This window comes from Hypomesus nipponensis, chromosome 14, assembly GCF_054491055.1.
Source record: "Hypomesus nipponensis isolate SF chromosome 14, ASM5449105v1, whole genome shotgun sequence".
NCBI lineage: Eukaryota > Metazoa > Chordata > Actinopteri > Osmeriformes > Osmeridae > Hypomesus > Hypomesus nipponensis.
Window position 1 is genome coordinate 319288 of NC_140374.1, and position 22154 is coordinate 341441.

The window sequence follows — 22154 nt, forward strand, 5'->3', positions numbered from 1 at the left end:
TTGGAATCATCTTGTGTGGTTTATTCTTCCTAATATGCAGTACTGAGCACATTTTCATACAGTATTGATGTGATACAGTATTGCAAACTCACCTCTATTCTTCACTTTAAAAACACTTATGTTAAAAATTATCATGAAAAAGATCTAATGAATAGCACCTGCTTGCACAACTAACACATACACTATTACAATGCATATACATACATTTTGGAACATAGTGCACTGCTTGTTGTTTATCACAGGTTGAGATTCCAGCTTCAGAGCAACAGATGAAAAACAACATCTATAGGAGTAAAGATGTGACGATCCTCACAGCCTTCAGAAGGTTCACCACGGCAGGGTCTTTCCAGAGTGGTCCTTAAAACCTCCATGGTCCTGCTCGGTCAAGCTAGCCACCACAGCCAGCAGCGAGGGGATGCTCTCCTCAACAGAGAGATCCGCCTATAAATAGATACGTATTTATATATATATATATATAGGAACATTGGTAAATCGACAGATTGGCAGTTATGTAGGTAGGTAGATATATGAATATATAGATAAAATACCTATTTTAACAAAGGAGCTGATCACACAGCTCAGTATTACAGCCCAATCACTAACAGTGTTACAGGGCTTCTGACTGAAGTCACAGGTTGTAGATGGCTCCCTGCGGGGACCCACCCAAAGCCCCCCAATGTCCATACAGACCAACCTGAGGCCCCCCATGTCCATACAGACCCACCTGAGGCCCCCCGTGTCCATACAGACCCACCTGAGGCCCCCCCCATGTCCATACAGACCCACCTGAGCCCCCCCATGTCCATACAGACCAACCTGAGGCCCCCCATGTCCATACAGACCAACCTGAGGCCCCCCATGTCCATACAGACCAACCTGAGGCCCCCCATGTCCATACAGACCAACCTGAGGCCCCCCGTGTCCATACAGACCCACCTGAGCCCCCTCATGTCCATACAGACCCACCTGAGCCCCCCCATGTCCATACAGACCAACCTGAGGCCCCCCCCCGTGTCCATACAGACCCACCTGAGGCCCCCCCTCCGTGTCCATACAGACCAACCTGAGGCCCCCCAATGTCCATACAGATACCTGAGGCCCCCCATGTCCATACAGACCCACCTGAGCCCCCCCATGTCCATCCAGACCCACCTGAGCCCCCCCCCCATGTCCATACAGACCCACCTGAGGCCCCCCAATGTCCATACAGATACCTGAGGCCCCCCATGTCCATACAGACCCACCTGAGCTCTATTGATTATTGATTAACCCATAGCCAATAAATCAATAATAACACACATTTTCAAGTATTTTATCAATATCTTTGTATATATGTTCAGTTTTGACAAATATATTGAGGAAATACTGAAATATTTGTGTTTTTATTGATTTATTGGCTATGGGTTAATCAATAATCGTCTTTATCACCAAACCAAAGCTTGGACAACTTATTCAGATAGTAGTAGAAGAATGTGAAACAAGTTTGAAGTTTCTGAGGTAATTTTTGACAAAGATATTGATGAAACATTCGGACTGTCTACTCTTTTACCCCAATCCCTAAATATAACGCGGAGCCCGAGCGGAGGTACGAATATGAATGTCTGTTGAATTTCGAATATGAAACTGATTTCACTTAGGTAGGAGCATGTAGTTAAACAAGATACAATTAAACAACACCAAACAAGAGATACCATTCAGAACTAAACTGAACAAAAAAAAGTTAACAAAAACTTTCAGCCATCGTCCACTTCAGTTTTTTATTTTTATGGAAGCAAGTGTGTTTGGAAGGCTTACTACGACATTAAACGTTGTGGCGCCATCTACTGTGATTAGCATTGTGGCAAATATATATTGTTCTTATATCATAATATATAAATGTCGGATGGATTACATCAACTCATCTAACTAGAGCCTTAATAATAAAATATAGCCGAAGTGTTGGATGGATTATATCAACTCGTCTAACTGAAGCCTAAATAATAAATGTGGTTGACCAGCTGAAGGCTACTCACCGAGTGTCACAACGTAAAACCCAGGGAATGACTTAGAAAGGTCTTGTAGGTCCTAAAATATGAACACGTATTTTGGATAAGATAGCAACACGTTTGAGTCACGTTGTTTGTAGGTTAATAGCCTATTATTACGTTTTAGGCTATAACATAGGCCTACATGATCTTACCTTTGAAGCAACCGGATTACGAGCAGTCGCAATAATTGTTTTTGGTCGTTGGTTGCTATTCGCTAACTCTTTTGCCATCGCCAGACCGAGACCTCTGCCAGCTCCGGTGATCAAGACGGAATGACATTTGCTGAAATGAAAACTCATGATTTAATCTAGGCTACTCTGGCAATATTCTATCTATATGTAGTTAGCGACGCGTTATATGTTCCTTTTTTAACTTCCTAACCAAACATGTGTTTAAGTGTCTATAGTCACGAAGTTTGTCTACCCTGCAAGAGGCGTGGCAGAGTCAGGAGCAAATGAGAATGTTGCTCCTACTTCACCCTGTAGGGTTCGAATTACGGGGGGCTTGACCCCCCTAATTAAGACTTGGAACCCCCCCTCTATTACTTTACGCCCTGGAGAATAAGTTGACCCCACCCCGATTGTCATAGTATGATTCGTACTCTGCGCTGTAACCTCCATCTGTGCTTTAGGATAGGTGTTGCAAGAGTTCAGTAGAGTTCAAGAGTTACCGCTAACTAGCAAGTTAATTAGTCTTGTACATTTCTAAATCGTTAAGCCTCAAGAAATATGAAAGGCCAGCGAGAAAAATGTGTGACATTTAGTCTAGCACTGAAGATTGCAGTCAATAGGTTTCATCCCTATCTTTCCTGATATAGCCGAGCCCTTAACAAATCTAATCTGTCTTGGTTTTTGAATGGGAAAACCCCATCAAGCTACTGTCCAAACCCAGGTGCTTGTCGTTGGTATGGAATGCAGTTAATGGGCTTAGAATTATTCATTTGCAAGAGAAAAATGAGCCCATTCATGTCCTTGCATCTGGAACGGGCCATGGTTTCGTGAAAATAGCACAAAATATTAACCACAGTATTTTATTATGGAGAGGTTTTTCTATTCTTCGTCTTCACTCGTAATTTTGTTGACGATCCGTCAGATGGATCATGTCCAGGTGGGCCTAGCCTATTAGTTTATGCAAAACATTGCATAATAGCCTACTAGCATATAGGCCCATTCACTGCAATTAACTAGCTTCATGGTACCTCATACTTGATTAATCAAACATGTTGGTGGGGCCAACGCTGCGTACAATGCCCCCCCCCCCTCCCCCCGGAGACGTATTTTCTTGTGTCTTCAATTCTTCCCAGCAGTGTGTAAAGGGTAGTCCTATTTAGACGGTTGAATTTATTTGAGGGCTTTGTGTGTATTCTGAATGCAAAGTTTGGTTTCTACTATAGTGTTTGATTTTAGGTCAAAAGTCTAAATATTAGGCTACAATTTCTTGAAGGTGTACTGTGTTTTCACCAAACTCTAACACACATCTTCATACTTTGACTGTTTTGGCCAAACCCATGATCCTTGACCCAAAATCAAACACTGTAGTCAAAACCATAGCCTATTATCTGTCGTATAAACCTAACTTTGCATTCAAAATACACACAAAGCCCTGAAATAAATTCAACCTTCTGAATACCCTTTACACACTACTGGGAGGAATTGAAAACACTATTATAAAAAGGTTTTAAGAACCATTGACCAATGAGATCCATGCATATCTAAATTAACGTGACCCTGAATTTTAGATATGCATGGATCTCATTTGAGATTGTTGTTCTTATTCTTCCTCTCCCTTGTCCACCTCCTCTCATTCTGACAATTTTGCCTCTTCCTCTGATATTTGCATCCATGATTTCAAAGTACAGATGATCTTACCTTTGTATTCATTCCAAACCCCTGATTGCTTGTTGAGTATATTTGCTTGTTAGTGCTTACACATGGATGGGTTAGTGCTTACAAAATGACCATCCTTCCTCTATTTGACTACTGCGATATAACTTGGTAAAATGGCATCAAAGACCTAACTCTAACCCTAATCCTTGGGAATGACCCCTTGCTACCTCTCAAATCTTGTGCACATCTCTGTGCTTTGGGCAATAGCCCAATTTAAGATCAAGGGACTTCATTAGGCTCATCATTCCAGAAGTCCTACTGTGTTTGGTCATAACACCTTTCATTTGGCCTCTGTACATGACTGGAACTCACTTCAAAACACATGTCAAGTGCCTGCCCATTAATAGGACACACCTTGACCACTCCACCCACTACAGGGTTTATAAATCTCTAGCACACAACTCCAACACAGATGACCAACTCACATATGACTTTATTACAAAGTTAGATCTAATACAATGAAATCACTTCCCAAATGACAACCACCCAACACAAGGTATAGAGTCTTTCCTAAATTAACAACTACACCAGCCTGGCATTTTCCCCAAAGCGTCCGATCCACGGAGTGGCACTCAGTCCCCAGCAGCAACGCCGCCCAAAGCTACGTCCACAGGCGATGACAGCTGGCAGTCGAGAACGTTGGGCGTGGTGTCCGTCTTTCGCAGTCTCGGGAGGTGTTACGGAGAGCGTGGTAGAAGGTCCAACTTCCTTGTGGCCCTTTTCCAGCAGTGTTTGGAAGACAGGATTCTCGCGCCGATCCCCAGGGAAAAAATGACATACATCAGTCAGCATGCCTGGCGAACCACCCCTCACAAACAACCATTGCAGTATTATATCAGAACACAGCCAATCCAACACTCCCTATCTAAATTGGCCACAGGTGTATCCAATCAACAATTATCTAGGGTTCGTCCTGGCCTGTGACACTCACTCAAATTAACAGCTCTCACCTCTCTCAACATGTTCAATCTAAAGCTTTTCTTTTTGTTTATTTATATATATATACATAGGCCTATATATATATATATATATATATATATATATTTTTTTTTTTATTGTTTATTTTGGTATTGTGTTTGTCATACTGTTCTGTATCTGTTTTGTAGGCCTATTAACGCCGATAACGACCCAAGTGCTGCGTTAACGTGAGACTCTAATCGGGCGATAAAAAATATATCGCCGTTAATCTATTCTTAAAGTTGGGTTGGGAGCTGGGTCTATACTACACAAGCTATGATGAGAACGAGTCTTCGAACCTGTGTGTATGCCTTGTGTATGAAATTACAACATCAAACGTGACGTGCATCGTTTAGCAAATGCGGAAGATGCCGGGCCAAGCACTCATGTAGCCCAGAGGAAGAGTCGTCGTCAAACTACTCTTTGAGTGCAACGGAGGCAAGCCAGTCAGCACAGCTCTATCAGCCAAGCTAACTAATCTAATAAAAAGTTAATAAACACAAGTACATCTTATTTAACATAGGCCTAATTTATTTTCATCACAAATTATCATAGTAAAACAGCTTTCTCAAGCAGTGATGCATTTTGGAAACAGCCAGGAGACGAGCCCCATTCTCAAAGACTTACTTTTAGTCATTATTTGGGTAGCACACATATTCTGAATGCTTTCGGCGGAATTCAAATGAGCCATTTTAATCTAGATTAATTTTGATTAACGCCAAGATTACAGTGCGATTAATCTAGATTAAAAAAATAAATAAATGCCCACCACTAGTTTAGACTTTTGAAAATAAGTGTGAATGAACATGAGAAATGTATTTAAAAAAAGGGGTAAATTGTGTTTATAGACAGGGTCACATGGTCTTTCTACTGGGAATTGGCTAAATGGTTTTGTGAGGATGGCTTACACATAGGGTGAGTTCAGGTAATGTGGGACATCAGGTAAAGTGGGACAGTTATGTATTTTGATGATTTAATATGTGCAAAACCGTTATCCAATCACCAGAGCTGATCTTGACTTGTAAATACAACACTTCTAGTCACTATGCAGTGGTTTTTATTTGTCTGACATCATCAGAGTAGGCGTGATCTGGCTTGACAAGAGGTCTATACAGAAAAAACGCATCGAAAGTTCAGCGGCATATGACATTATATTTCTCAATGATAAGGCTGGGAAAGGAATTTAAATTAAGTTACAATGAAAACTATTGCAGCATATTGAAGGGGTTTAACCACTGATTGAAACACACACAATAATGTGTAAAATAATGCTTTGTTAGAAAGAAAAAAAACGTTTTATGTGACTGTCCAACATTACCTGATCATGTCAGGTAATGTGGGACAGCATTTTTCAGGTAAAGTGGGACATCTAGTAATGCTGTGTTTATGCTATAAAAGTAATTTAATTTGACAGTTCTCAAATGTTTAATACCAATGCAACATACTGCACTTAAGTTCCCAAATAAATAACAACTTACAATGTCATTGAACCAGCGCTTTCAGACTTGTAAGCATGACCGCTAACGCTAGTCCAACGAAATGCTAACCCAGCGGGACTATCTAGGTAGCACATAGACTGCAGATCACTAAGGTTTACATCAGTTACACTTTATGCCTATTGTATAAGTCAAACCCCACAACTAAATGAATCTTGCCACACCCTTGCACCTAGCATTGTTGTATATAAACTAATTATTATTATATTAGCAGACTAGGCTGACAGACGATGACTGTCCCACTTTACCAGACAAGCTGTCCCACATTACCTGAAAATGGTGCCTGAGTGAGAGAGGGGGTCATGATATGTTTGAAAGTGTGTAGCTTCTAAAATATTGTGTATTCCGATTTCATTCCAACATGAAAATGTTCCCAAGCCCTAAAACGATTTACAGAAACACCACTGGGGCGAGTTAACAGTTATTTTGTAAGTCTACTGGAGCCTCTAGCAAAAAGTGTCCCACATTACCTGAAATCACCCTACCATTTTTGTGTTTTAGCAATCGAGTGTAAACACGACACAATAACATGAAGGCTACCGTAACGAGGCTGACACCATTGTGTAAACACAAAGCCCATCTCTCTCATGACGTCAGTGGTGCCGTGACGAGTCGATACGTTGCCAAACATGGAGGAAGTAAGAGGTAAGACCTATTCTTTCGTTTAAAAAGTCTCCCTGAATTAATATCATATTTTGCGCCTGGTAATATCCACCAACCCTTGAAGCATCGAAGGACGTGTTTGTACGTTGTAGCGAAACGAGGATTCGTAACCATCTCGTAGCCTATGTATGAATGATAGCCAACTGTTAGGCTATGTTTGTTACAGCAAACCTAATCTTCAGAAGAACAGACAATTTGTTTAGACTCCCGAATTGGATAGCTAAAGTTTCAAAGTAAGGTTGAGAAACACGGCAATACGTATAATTTCAATTCACAGTTTAGGGTCACTGTTGGGATTTCCATGGACGTAGTAGATTCAGGAATATCCTATGGTAGGGTAACGTGTAAAAATGGTACGCTTTGTTAGACTGTAGGCCATTAACGTTTTACAATACAACATTTTACAATTCTCAGATGAACATTTTCATTTTAATTTACGGATTTGACTTGAACTTATTTTTCACAGTCTTTCCACTATCCTGTGTGGTTCAGAAGTATGCGTGGGGCAAGATTGGCCTGGACAGTGAAGTTGCCAAACTAGTTGTGAGTGGGGATCCATCAGTTGTTATAGAAGATGGCAAACCCTACGCAGAGGTAATTACAAATAAATAATTATCCAGTACCACCTGGCAACATTCCTATATCAAGGTTAATGGACATGTCATGTCAATGGAACAAGGTAGGGGCTCTACCAGTGAATGGTTTACTGATTCATGTGCACACCCAAAGCCCCACAGGATCTTGTCTGAGTTGCTTGCTCTGTCAGTTGTGCTGTATTTATCTCCTGGGTCGTCATATCCTGTTTAGGATTATGTTTTACAGTGTAAACAACTGTGATCAACCTAAAACATTACGCCATGGTTCTAAATAGGGACAACTGTTGTTCTTAAATAACTCTTCTAGTTGTGGATGGGGGCCCACCCAAAAGGAGACGCTCTCATCACAGACAACAGGATACCCCAGAGGACCCTGAGTCAGTGGATAGCCGACTACCCCGGAACCCTGGGATCAAAGGTCAAAGACACCTTCCAGGGCCAGCTGCCTTTCCTGTTTAAGGTCCTGTCGGTCAACACAGCCCTGTCCATACAGGCCCACCCCAACAGAGTAAGAGCTGGAACCACACGAGAACAGCTTAGAAATACTCCAGTGTTCTTCCCAAGTGTGTCAAAACATTTGGGCATATATTAGAACATTGCATTTGTGTTAATATATATAAATAAATATATATAAATATGCTTTAGGTAATGAATGTAAGTATAGGGAATAGTAGTAGTAGGTACTGTAATTTATATAAAATATAATATATATTTATAATCTAAATCAAGAGTCTCCGTTTTTACTTAAGACAAATAAGAAACTATGTTGAGTATTCCCCTGACAATGCTGGTCCACCATCAGGAGCTGGCTGCAAGGCTGCATTCTCAGTTTCCAGAGCACTACCCAGACAAGAACCACAAGCCAGAGATGGCCATTGCCCTCACGCGCTTCGAGGGCCTGTGTGGCTTCAGACCTGTGGAGGAGATAACTAGCTTCCTGACATGTGAGTCCCATCCTCTGATGTTAACTAGACTAGCATTAGACTCAGCTAATCTCGGCTAATGAAGCAAGAACAGAGAATAAACCTCCAAAGAAAATACCCACACTAACTATTAAGATAAGAAATATTCAAAACAAGTAAAAATGGTATGATCCTATAGAATGGTGGTAAAAGGTAAAAAGGTTGTATAGAGAATGTGTGTTTTCTAGCTGTGCCAGAGTTCCATGCCTTGGTGGGGAATGAGGCAGCTGAAGAGTTGCTAAGCAGCATGGGAGATGCAGTCTGCAGCTCTTTGGCCTTGAAGAAGTGCTTCACCAGGATGATGAACTGTGAAAAGAAGGTGTTTGTAGACCAGCTCAACATGCTCGTCAAGAGAGTCACTGAGGAAGGTACAGTTCCAAACATACAGGGTCTGTATCAACATTATCCAATATGTCAATCCTTAACTGTGTATTGTTGGATATGTAATAAGAGTATTGTACATCCTCACCTAGAATTCAGTATGAAACCAGTTTCAACACTTCTATCTGACTACATGGTAGCAGCACAATGCAGATGTTAACCCAGCAGTGTGGTGATCCTAGGGGCGGCCGGGAGGGACTCGGGCAGTAATGGGGAGCTGCTGCTACGGCTGCACTCCCAGTATCCCGGAGACATCGGCTGCTTCTCCATCTACTTCCTGAACCGTGTGGTCCTAGAGCCGGGGGAGGCCATGTTCCTGGGAGCCAGTGAGCCTCATGCATACCTGTCTGGAGGTACAACACAACTCACTTGAACTCTGTTTCACCTGAACTCTGTTTCATGCTACTGATCAAGTACTGGCATCATATTACTGAATGCATGTTGTATGGTTTTATATGTTCAGCAATTAAATGTGATATAGATATTATGTGAACTCTCGTTTTCACATGTAAAGTAATTTAGCAAACAAATTAAACTATACAATAAATATACAAATACAATCTAAGAAAATAATAAAACATCCTACTGGACCCATCACAGGCTAATCTAGAACAACACTACATTTACATGACATGTTATTCATTTAGCAGACACAGTGATATTAAAAGCGATGTACAGCCTCCTGTTTGTTCCCCGTGCTCTTCAGACTGTATGGAGTGCATGGCGTGTTCTGACAACACGGTGCGCGCCGGACTGACGCCCAAGTACATGGACGTCAACACGCTGTGTGAGATGCTGAACTACAGCCCCGCCCCAGCGAGCGCCAAGATCTTCCCTTCTGTACCCGACCCCTCCGACCCCAACATCCTCCTCTATGACCCCCCCGTCCCTGACTTCACCGTCATGAGGATACAGGTACACCAGAGGTGGGAGGGAGAAACAATAGATACAACTCAGTTATTTCAAACTGTCTCCGTTTAAAGGCCTTGAAAGTATTGATGTATTTCAAATAATTTACTAATTGTGGTACTTTGTTACTTAATTTCACAATGTTTTTTGAGAGCTGTTGCTGTATACTTTTTTGCTTCATCACTTCTATCGTTCATCAAAACTATGAGCAACTATTACTGTCTTCTGTGTCAAAATGTAAGCTGCCATCTAAAGTTGGTATTATTAGCTTGTCTTCCCTCTGCTTTCTCTCTCTCTTCCTCCCTTCCATTCCCTCCTCTCTACTGACTGTTCCTCCCTCCTCTCCATCCTGCTGTCCTGCCTCCCCAGGTGCCTCCGTCTGTGAAGAGGTACAGGGTGGCTCCGCTGGACTCAGCAGCCCTCCTCCTTGTGGTCAAGGGGGAGGCCACAGCCACTGCAGCGCTCGCTGACATCACCCTGACCAGGGGAACAGTCATCTTCATCTCAGCCAATGAGAGCGTCTCCCTGCACATCACCTCCCAGTTTGGAATGACCATGTTCCGGGCCTGCTGTCTCCTGTAGGCCCATCCACCTATCTTGCTGTCTCCATCATCATGCTAAGGCGATGCCATTAGCACCAGTGTACCAGTGTGGGTACACAAATCATGCATGATCTATGATCTGAACTTAGGAAGACTTGTATATTTTCATTGGTGCACTAATGTGTATCTACCTGCCCCTCTTGATGATTTAGAATGTTTAGTTGGGACCTCTGAACCCAATGTCATTATTTGCTACAAAGAAATCTTCCTCTAAATATTCTATGTTAGAAGAATGTTCATTTCCCAACATGGTAACGTCATATGTTGAGATTCCTGCATGTTTAGGAATAATAAATACATGCCTTTAATACACACTGCTGCATCTACAGTACATTATGTAATTATAGATTGTTTAACTACAGAAATTAGTTTGCTGGTACTGTATAATATAACTTGATACATGACTTTGTTGTGTTTACAACAATGTTTGCACAAGGGCCAGTGGCGTTTTCATTTCAAGTAATTGCTGAAAATACTTGAAGTATGGTCTTCCTAGAACATAAACCCACACGGCCAATTTGAGTACCTCAAATTTCTGGACACAAAATATTGAGATATTTTCTGGTTATTTGTAGTATTGTTTGAGTCATACTGTGTCAGTCCAAAACCAGTTACACAGTATTCAATAGTAAGGAAAATAATACTTGGGGTTTCAAATTAAGTCATACATTCGGCTACTGAAGTTATATGTTTTGGTTTGAGATTGTTGAACTGTTTGAGGCCTGTCCCTGTGTTGCTTTAGTTCCTCGTACTGATCTGTCATATTTCAGCTGATATTTAGTTATATAGGAACAGTTTGCACATTTTGGTTGAAAAATACTACTGTTGATTTGAAGTGCGTTGTAATTTGACTATTACAAATGTTATCTTTTTCCAGTGAGGGATTGGGCATGGGTTTTGCATTTAGAACACTGTAGCATGGTTTTCTACAGAGAATGGCTGCATATTAACCTGAAATAATAAAGACCTAGTGCAGCCAATCATAATCTCATGTTTCCATTACAGTGCATGTGGTATTTAACAGATTGGATGAAGAGGATGAAGACTGGGTGTAATGTACAACATGGCAGAAACTATACATTATAAAAATGTATTATACATCTAAAAGGACAAGACATAGAAGCATTTTTAATCCAGACTCAGTCAAAAATCAAGACGATCTTAAAATACTGCTGTAATAAATGTTAGTTTAAATGCTGGATATTAGTCTTTAATATTACTTAGTGCAGTGCCCATGATAGAGCTAGTGATTAAGTGTTGACCTAATTGGAGTTTGTGCGTGTTTCGTCAACGCCAGGCAGTTTTGATGTAGTACAGTGCCTGGCTCGCAAGATCCCTGTCTTCATCGCTCAGGGCAGCTCCACTCTGCAGCCACGCCCTTATATATTATTATAATATATTATTATATTATATTACAAGTCCTTGGGTCCTGAACACACAGCTGTTCACCTGCAACGTCACACAGCACTTGATTTTCCACATAACTACCTGTTCAAAATAATAAGAATAAAATCATTGCAATAAAATTAATTTATTTTCAATTTTTTATAATATGTGTTTTAGGCTCATGATAAAACAATATAACACAATGATTCTTCACCATGGCCCTCAGCATCTAACAGAGGGGTCCCTGTTCAACCGTGATGGGTTAGGGTTAGTGATGGGTGGATCTCTCCCCCTTTTCATCTCCAGTTAGAGAGGTGCACCCTCCTCCCGGGGGTGGAGGCAGCCATCTTGTGTTTTATGACCAACGAAGTACAGGAAAGCAGAGAGAGAGCAACACTAAGTTCTCCAACTTTCTGGACCTTCAGAAGCCTCTTTCTGCTCTTCTGAAATCTTGACAGCTTGTCTGAGATGCTCCCACAGGGGGCGCTGTCCTGGTAGTTTACATGGGCCCTCTGTGTTAGAGCAGGGCAGATTCCTGGCTGGAGGGCCAGCCATGGTCTCCAGGAGGAAGGCGTGTCTGAGGACCTGCTCTGGTGTGGGCTCCAGCGCTGTGTAGAGCATCTGCAGCGCACTGACATCCTCCAGAGCATTGTGGGCCTTGTAGGAGACACCCAGGATTGTCCTCACTAGCGCTTCCTGGCGGAAGCTCTGCAGACCAGCATCCTTCAGAAGCTCTCTCGCTAGCGGCAGAGTGTCCAAGCAACCAGAAATCACTGATACAAACTCAGATCTGAGGTCACACTCGTCCAGCGCTCTGGCCAGCACCCGGCAGTCGAAGCGTCGGATGTTGTGGCCGATGACGAGAGGCCTCTGAAGCATGCGCAGGAAGGCTATGAAGGATACAAGAACCTCTCTAAGAGAGTTGGTCAAGACCGGCTTGCGATGGAGGTACAGCTTGTGTCTCCGGACCCTGAAGCCTGTGACGGCGGCGGCCCGGGGCTGAACCCGGCAGCGGGGCACGGAGTACAGGCTGAGGGAGTGAGCACCACTCACCGCTGCCAGCTGGACGATCTCACAGCTCAGACCTGAGCACAGACCAGGAACACTTAACACACAGACAACTTATGTTCCTTTTTTGGTTGTTTTGATGCCAAGTTATTTCTCAAAACAGACTGTTTAAAGGTGACATGACATGCTGTTTTTGGATGCTTTTATATAGGCCTTAGTTGTCCCCTAATACTGTATCTGAAGTCTCTTTCCCGAAATTCAGCCATGGTGCAGAATTATAGCCACTACAAGTAGTCCCACAATCAGCTTTCCTCAGAACGCGCTGTTTCTGTGTCAGTAGCTTTAAATGCTAATGAGGAGGAGAGGGGCGGCAACATGCGCTAATGTTTACAGGATGTATCGCAATGGCTCGTTACCCCTGTTGCTGTAAAATGCCTCGAATTTAGCCATTCTCATCTGATCACCCTGGTTTGCAGAGGTGCACACTCAGTCATTTCAATGTGGAGAAAGGCGGATATCGTGAGCCATAACACCAACAGCAGAACGGTTATCCAAATAACAAAGAAGTGTACAACACTCGCGTTACAGCGTTTGTATTCACACACACACTTGATGCCATTTATCTTTACGTTGGCAACAGTAACTCGGCTGTTAGCTGCATAGCTAATGTTACAACACATTCTAAGGGTACCAAGCTAGGTAACCATATACAGTTAAGCAACAAAATTATATAGCGTTAGTTAACTTACTTGTCCAAAGTTTGTAGCTTGACCAAGGAGATTTAGTAATGATCCAGAATTTAATTTCAGCAAGGCCAGCTAAAGTTTGAGTTGGCTCAAGTTGAGGAAATGTTTGGCGCAGACATACAACACTTTGGGAAGTTGATTTCCAGCGAAAATACAATTAAGATACGGTTGTGCAGAGGCTCGGATGAAGGAACAACAACAAAAAAATGTGTGCTTGCATTTGTATATCCAAGCACTGAGCAACTGTTATGCTTCGTTTGTTTGCTCGCCATGTCTCTCCAGGAAAAACCGATATCGCACTCGCCCTTGCACGGTGGTAGCTCAGTTTCTCAAGGGCGGGCCAGATGATCTGGTCGGGCAAAGCAGAGAGAGGGGAGGTAACCTTCCCCCTATCTACGTCACTAGGGGGAGATTTTCAAACAGCGCAATTGAGCCTTCATTTTGTCAAAGGCGGAGAAGAACACGCAGGGCTTGGTTTACACTTATCGAAAATTCTAGCCACTGGGGGACCAAAGGCAGGCTAGGGTAACTCATATTAGGCTAATTTTAAATAACCTCATAAAATGAAGTTTTCATGTCATGTCACCTTTAAAGTAGCCTGGTTTTCAGGATAATTTATAACTGCAAAAACAACGGGCTATTAATCAAAACATACAAAAGTCAACATGGCTCTTGCAAGAAGTGACTTGATGTCTTTAGAAAGTCCTCATCCTGGATGAGGGGATTCTGAGCGGTCATGATGAGACAGACTGCGACCTCTATTGTTAACTTGTCACTTGTGTTACTGTATTTTCACTTTCACTGTGTGTGACCTTGCATTGCATATTTTGTCTCCCAACTCTCCGTTTACTTTTAGCTCCATCATCAGACAAACGAACAAGGTGAAAGACTTGGCATTGAACTACAAAGTAGAAACGTTATTAGATCAATGCACTTCGAGAATGTAGATTTGAGTCTGACATGTAGCTACAGGCCTAATCAGGGCTCTCAAGTTTTATCAATAGCATTATTAAGTTTCACCCTCACTTCTCAACGTGAGAAATGGTTGAAATGCGTAAGAAATACAAGGTGTTGCCTGAGAGCGTGAGAAATGGCCGAAAAGAATTAGTCTCACGGCGAATGCGCAAATTATAGGCGACATTATTTAAATCTACAAATAGAAATAAAAACTCACCAAGCCCTGTTGTCTCCAAGTCAAAGAACACCACATTTTCGACTTCGATAGGAAACATCTCCAAACTCTAATCCTCATCAAATTGATTCAGTATCACCAAATGCACTATTTGATTTGAGACAGTTCGCCACGCTTTCATTCCTTATTCGAACTACCTTCCTGTCCTCAACTGCGTTCCACTCGGTTCAGTGTCCAATCAAAATCTTCTGAGTTTAAGGCACAGTCAATCACTTAATCCCAAACTGTACAACGTAAAATGTTTTACATTTATTTATAATTTCCTCATTAAAAGTACTATAACTATACATCCGCATTAGTGTCCAACTTTCAAATGACATAAGTGAATTGACGTCACTGATTTGATTGTTGTTTTTTATTTAGGTACATTTGTATATGCCAACATGATTGAACAGCAATGTGTCATTACCAAATTGTGTTACAAATCCTGTTAAAAATTAGAAAATATCTCATACAAAACGATATACGATTTTGAAAACGAGTTAGCCCCATGGGCGGAAATCCCGGGGGGACACGACACCACCAATCCTGGGAAAAATATGATTTGTCCCCCCCAATAAATCACTGTAAACATAAACATGTAATTTCAATAACATTAATAATATGCAATGAAAGCGCTTTGCTGATTATCGACACAATGGCACTTTTTAAAGTTTAAAATGATTGCGAACCCCGCCCTTGGTCGCACAATGGTTTGATCTACAGCTCCAGCCCTCAGCAGTGACGCAGGGGCATGTGTGGAAATCGGACAGTATATGTTTGTGTTGTTGGTGGCTGATGTCCAATAAGTGGTTGTATGCAAGGATTGGTGTGACAATTTATTTCTACCACTCAATACAATAAAAGATTCATAACTTTCCCAATTTTCCATGGTCACTATGTTAGCTAGCTAGCTAGCTAGCTAAGTAACATCACCAGATGTTTGAATTAGTCAGCAAGAAGGTAGCAATGCAGTAGTTGTGTTCCTTATCTGACAAGTGAGTGTCTGTCTACCATCTGAAATGCACGTAGCTAACGTGAAATTAATCCAGTTAATGGCACCATAGCAATTTCACTATGTTGGCAGGGTTCACACACACTAAGCTAGCTGCATTTGCATAGCTAGCAAACAAACCGATGGAGCAAACATTAGCTAGCATCTATTCCATTTGGCGTTGACAAAAGATGGAAACTTTGCTATCGTCAATTTAATCCAAGATCAGCACGAATATTGTAGTTCTTCGAAATCCATTTGCCATGGTTAGCGAACAGAACTTTACTATATTCTACCATTGTCATAATTATTTTAAATGGTCTCCTAGCAAAAGCTAAATCGTATGTAGGGACTTTGAAGCACCAGTGTGCCGATCTGGAGTAAACTGGCGCTACCAAAGATGATGGCAATTACCACACAAACGGAATTGGGGCTCGCTAGCTCTGCAAATTCAGCTATTCTGGGAAGCCAGACAATATAAAACCAAAACATGACTAACAGACAATAGAGCTGCAGGTAGGCAGCAACATACTGGCAGAGACAGGGGGTCTCGGGTAAGTTTGTTGAGTCTCTTGATTGGCAACATGACGGGTTCTCTTGCCATGGATACCCCTACTCTCTACTTAAACTGGTGACTTAGATGAGACTGCACCATGCCCATTGTAATTACATAAACTGCACCCATACAGTGTACAGTACATACTGGCCTTTCCTGGTATTGCTGGTTGTAAATACTGTACACCTGCATTCATATTGATAAGAAACACTACTATAACTACATTTGAACAAGTTGACACAACCCTTCAGTTACTAACTATAAATTATCCAGGACTATTAATTATGGTTCCTCAATATACATTTAACATATTACGATGTAGGCTGTGTTACAGCAATCATTTTGGTGTCCCCCTCAGAAATTGCTCTTGAGAAAATGTCATATAATTGTCCCCCCCAAAGTTGATAGCAGATTTTCGCCACTGGTTAGCCCTTGTTTGACAGCAGACCAAAAGCATTTGGTCTGTTTCACTTTGACCTCCTGTAGTCTAACCAAGTGCACGAGTCAAGGACCAGGGTTCTAGGTTTCGTTATAGTCACTGCATACATTACATTTAATGGCCGCATCCAAAAAGCTGTCCTACCCACATTTAAAATCAAACCTGCGCTCCTGTCAGGGTCTCACTATCAGGAGTATAAACAAGCTGCAGGGGGAACTTGAACCTGAGCACCATCTCTTCACTGGGTCTCCAGATATGAAACAACTCCTGCAGGGCTTTGACATCCTCTATTGCATTATGGGCCTCGTAGGACTTACCGAGAAAAACCTGAACCAGGAAGACCTGCGAGTACCTGACCAGCCCGGGAGCCAGCTCCCTGCTCATCTGTAAGGTATCCAGGAAACCAGATTCCACCTGAAGGAACTCCTGCTTCAGGCTGCATTCTTCCAAAACCCTGGCCAAGATGGGGCAGTCAAAACGTTTGGCGTTGTGGGCTGTCAGCAGGGGTCGATGGAAGGACCGTAGGAAGGTGATGAAGGAGGAGAGGGCCTCTCTGAGGGGCAGCGTGTCCACTGGTCGGCCATGGAGAAGCAGGGTGTGGTCGAGGACGGTGAGCCCGGTGACTCTGGACGCTCCATCTGAGAAGCTGCAGCGAGGGAGAGTGTACATGTTGAAGCTCCTCCCTCCACTGACTGCAGACAGCTGAGCGATGTCACATGCTGCTGTGTCTAAGAGGAAGGAGGAGAGAGGATGTTTATACTCTTCACACTATTTAGTGTGAATCAACACAGATTTGTATCCCACTGAACACTAATGTATAGCCTTACTTTTAGACTAATATTAATTTTTGTAATATTGCCAAAATACGAAAATTCCTCTCAAAGGATGATGCTGAAAAACTAATACATGCTTTTGTTACGTCCCGATTGGACTACTGCAATGTGTTGTTCTCTGGCCTCCCAATTACCTACTTGAAAAATTTACAGCGGGTACAAAATGCTGCTGCTAGACTATTGACAAAAACAAGAAAGTTTGATCATATAACTTCTACTCTTATCTCTTTACACTGGCTCCCTATCCAAGCCAGAGCTGATTTCAAAGTTTTACTACTAACTTACAAATCTCTACATGGATTGGCACCACTGTACCTCTCCGGTCTCCTTGCACCCTATTGCCCCGCAAGGACTCTAAGATCTCAAGATGCCGGCTATCTGGTAATACCCAAAATTAAGAAAAAAACTGCTGGAGGTAGGGCGTTCTCACATAGAGCACCTCTTCTCTGGAACAAATGACCTGTCTCAATTAGGGAGGCTGATACTGTTTCGACATTTAAAACTAGATTAAAAACGTTCCTGTTTAATCAATCCTATGATTGTTAAATGTGTGTACTTTCTATGTAAACCTGGGGTGTGCGTTTGCCTATGTGTGTATCACATGTAACTTTTAAATTGTAATTTTAGCTTATGTTCACACTGCCCATTTAAATGTTACAAATAAAGTAAACCTGTTATTGTATATTGTTACTGTAATAGTTCCGTTGCTGTATATTTTTATTGTTATAGTTTACTAGTTGGAGACAACGGGGGGCTGGTTGTTTTCATCCTTATTCGTATAAATATAACCTATTTTAGAGTTGTTTCCCCCGGAACAGATTTCATGTTCCAACCGAGGGGGGCTGTTGCTGTCTCGGTGTGTGGGGCTGCATCACATACCCTCTTAGCTTTGTTAAATTGCTGCACTAGTCCACACTTGACCAGTGGGGATCTCATTCTATTACAACTGTAACTGTTACCTGCTCCTGGCATTCTCTAATCCCTGTTCTCCTCTCTGTCCCCCCCACACATCCCTTGTGGTGTGGGGGGTCTGAGCGGTCAGGACCTGCCTGGTCGTCGGTCTACCAACGCTGGACCAGGTCGTCAACCGGAAACCAGTCTCCATGACGGCCAACAGCGAGTTTCCAGGTCCCATCCAACGTCTATAAAGCCGGACAATGGTGTTTCAAAACCCATTGACATTGTATGACTATGTTTAGCTTGTGTTCTGCTCCTCTCTTTTACCACCGTCTCTGGAGGAGGGGATCCCTCTTTGAATTGCTCCTCCCAAGGTTTCTTCCATTTTTTCTCCCATTGGGAGTTTTTCTGGGAGTTTTTCCTTGTCTTCCTTGAGGGTTTAGGTTGGTTGAGGGGCAGTTCTATGGGCGTATGTGAAGCCCTCTGTGACATGCTTGCGTGTAAAAAGGGCTATACAAATACATTTGATTTGATTTATATCCTTAAGTGAAAAGCATTTCAATACTCATCAAATTGTCAGGGCGGGCGTTATAGGATGATGGACAGATGATTAACAGTAACGTAATCCACCACGTCACCAAAGAGCGTTGCTCTGATTGGTTGTAGGTCTATCCAATTTAGCGAAGAGGCTAATAGGTGCGTTCGACATGGACTGACTTCGTGCAGCGCTGCAGCCGGCTGCAGGTGGCTGACTTGAAACAGTCAATTCTGGTTAGACTTTTTGTGCGACTTGAGACGGCGCCGAGGATAGGTCACTGTGAAGTCGCCATTAAAGTACCGTGAAAGTACCGCATTTTCTCAAGAGCAACTGCACGGGTTCTACGGGCAATACCAATCATTTTCTTTTCGATCCGATACCAAGTATTTTCAAGACCAGATATCGATACTTCTATATGAAATGTTTTTATTTGAGTAATTTTATAATACATTCGGAAAGCTAGGCTATCGTTATTAATATTAAATAAACCGCAATAGGCATTACGTGTCTGTGTTGCAGCTCGAGTCAGCTGTAGGCAACTTCGTTGTGCTCTTTAGGGCAGCGTTCCCAACCACCGGTCCGCTGGGCCGCACACAAAAACAATAACATTGTTTCCTTTTAATTGATTGTCAGTCTGAAAGACGTTTTATTCTGAAAAAAATACCCGATTCTCTCCTTCTCTGCGGGTCTTTTCCCCTGAGCAAAAAATCTCTGCAAAGACGTTTGTATATACTCATTTTTTAGCAAGTTTGTGGGCTTCATTGAACGGTAAATATCACGATTGTCTCTTCCTCTTGACACATGACACGTGATAGTTACCACTCAATGAAGCCTGTTTGAGACAACAACTCTGCCGGTGTTTTGGATGAAGGCTGAATATCCTGAGATCGCCACAAAAGCACTGAAAACCCTGATTCCATTTTTAACATCCTTTATAAGCAATCAAACATAATCACGGAATAAACTGGGTATAACGCACTTCGGGTGTCACTGTCATCTCGTTTACACACAAAAGTGGGACTGACAGATCGAAAGCTAGACTACAATATAGGCCTAATGATGGAAAACCAGGCGTAAAGATGGGGCTGAAAGATTAAGAGACAAAAAGACTTCACATTCATTAGACATGGTTTAACAATTGAAAAGCGGCTATGTTAACTTTACATAAAGCTCCAAAAACAATTTTTCCGTCAAATCAGCAAAAAAGAAAATCTCGAATAGCATGCATAGGGCAGCTGTGGTGGCGGGGGCCGGTTCTGGTGGGCCAGTTTGGATCAAAGTCCAAGGCCCATCTTTCCTCCCAGTCCGTTCCTGTCGGTCCGTGAAAATATGCCTTACATGAAACCGGTCTGTGGCGCAAAACAGGTTAGGGACCGCTGCATTATGTGTGTTCAACTTTTCGATGCTTGTCATGTTTGTGGTATTGACACAATGGCGTATTGTTGTTTGACAAATGTCACATGAAGCTTCATCGTTGTTAACTGGAGTGAAAAAACTCCAGATGGTGCTTCTTTTTCTTTCAGTCATGAGCAGCAATGCACTCGAATCTGAGCAGAGTGTGCTTTCACTGAGTGAGAGTGGGAGAGCGCGGGGCGCTGCCGCTGATGAACTCATCACAGCACAGACACAGCGGAAGAAACAATTGTTCCCACTGACTTCTGTGGTTAAAATAAATGTCTATACTATACGGCCGACCACTATTAGCCTATAAAAATATTCTAAAATCACTTGTTTAAAAGAAATCCCAGGTAGGATCGATATTTCAAATTGAGAATCGATCCTTTTGATACAATGCCAGTATCGAAAATATCGATACTTTAGGATCGATCCGCCCATCCCTACTTCACAGAGCCGTTTTCAACTCCTCACCGACTGCAAGCGGCTACTCTCGCCGGTCGTTTCATGCAACCGCAGTCCGTCGAACGCACATTTTTTTCCGGGTTCGGTTGAAGCATGCCCATACTCACAGCCAAACAGAGCGGTTTCAGACTCATTCTGACTAGAATTATGAGTATGACAACGTCAGGCTATTACAGAATATCAACTATTGCCAATATAAAATCCGACAGCTTGACTACAACCGTCCCATCTGTACATTCACTTACCTAACCCAGTAGTCTCCAAATCAAAGAATACAATTGTATGATCACCGAAAATTACTCCATTAGCCTATTAGAAAAATTTAATTGAAAATGTTAGTCTGTTATTCAAAATAATAACGTTTGAAAGGGTTATCTTGGCCAGTTTGCAGTTGTAAATGAGAACATTTTCTCAACTAGCCTACCTGGCTAAATAAAGGTGAAATACAAAATAAAAAAATACAAGTATGTAACCGTGAACTTTATGGCAGTTTGTCAGACATGGACTGAGCTCAGTCCTAATAGATCTTCATAAACATTCTTACTTTAGGACTTAATCTGTGTCTGGGAAACGGGTCCTGTAGGCCTGAATGGCCTATACAATATGTAGAACGTGTAAAGGCTAATTGTAAAATATTATGTTATATGTTATATTCAATAGGCCTAGGTCTAAATCATTTTCTTTAAGCAAAAAAAACGGATCTTACCGACTGCATGACGACGTCGAGACTGACCTATTATGAAATGAAAGTAGGCCTATTCTGTCGTTATGACTCAGAACCATAGACCTCACATCGTTGCGATTGGGTGGTAAACAACGTAGGCCAACAAATGTTCACTTTCGTTTTGTTTCAAACAAAACCGAAAATAACATGCGTTTTGTCATTCGGTGAATAGGGGGGTATTCCAGAAAGCGGGTTTAACAAACTGTGAACCTAACCCTGAACTCAGAGTTTATTTAACCTAAAATGGGAAACTCTGACTTTTCGGTTCCAGATCAACTGATTTAAAAGAGAGAAATCACTCAGAGTTAAACGCGTGAATGAGGTATATTTAAGCCAACATCAATAGAACTCCACCCGGCTACAAAAAACGTCATCCTACAACGCCCCACTTCAGAAGTGGATTGCAGCAGAGAGACAATTGGCGTGGGAGACAATTGATGGCCCGAGTCAATAGCATACGATTGAATGCAGTAGCCTCCATAAGCCTACGTTTAACATTTAACCACACTGTCCGTTAATAGGC

The 22154-nt window shown here is 42.2% G+C and overlaps 3 protein-coding genes across 4 annotated transcripts; 1 reads left to right on the forward strand and 2 right to left on the reverse strand.

Moving 5' to 3' along the window:
* Window positions 1-6883: 6883 nt before the first annotated feature.
* Window positions 6884-11459, forward strand: mpi (mannose phosphate isomerase). Of its 2 annotated transcripts, none has more exons than XM_084671918.1 (8): window positions 6884-7011; window positions 7496-7623; window positions 7933-8133; window positions 8428-8569; window positions 8776-8955; window positions 9151-9321; window positions 9675-9883; window positions 10247-11459. In XM_084671918.1, exons 1-8 carry the CDS (start codon window positions 6996-6998, stop codon window positions 10457-10459), a joined length of 1260 nt encoding a protein of 419 aa, XP_084528044.1. In that variant the 5' UTR covers window positions 6884-6995; the 3' UTR covers window positions 10460-11459. The 2 variants fall into 2 exon arrangements, with proteins under 2 accessions (XP_084528044.1, XP_084528043.1); XM_084671917.1 differs by lacking the exon at window positions 6884-7011 and adding an exon at window positions 7281-7382.
* Window positions 11460-11991: 532 nt separating this feature from the next.
* Window positions 11992-15078, reverse strand: plex9.2 (PML-like exon 9.2). The gene is made up of 2 exons (XM_084671919.1): window positions 14794-15078; window positions 11992-12950 (listed from the first exon to the last, which is right to left on the reverse strand). The coding sequence occupies exons 1-2, from the start codon at window positions 14849-14851 to the stop codon at window positions 12262-12264; spliced, it is 747 nt and encodes a 248-aa protein (XP_084528045.1). The 5' UTR covers window positions 14852-15078; the 3' UTR covers window positions 11992-12261.
* Window positions 15079-15148: 70 nt separating this feature from the next.
* LOC146258042 (protein PML-like) lies at window positions 15149-21622 on the reverse strand. The gene is made up of 2 exons (XM_084671694.1): window positions 21614-21622; window positions 15149-17547 (listed from the first exon to the last, which is right to left on the reverse strand). Exons 1-2 carry the CDS (start codon window positions 21620-21622, stop codon window positions 16936-16938), a joined length of 621 nt encoding a protein of 206 aa, XP_084527820.1. The 3' UTR covers window positions 15149-16935.
* Window positions 21623-22154: the final 532 nt, after the last annotated feature.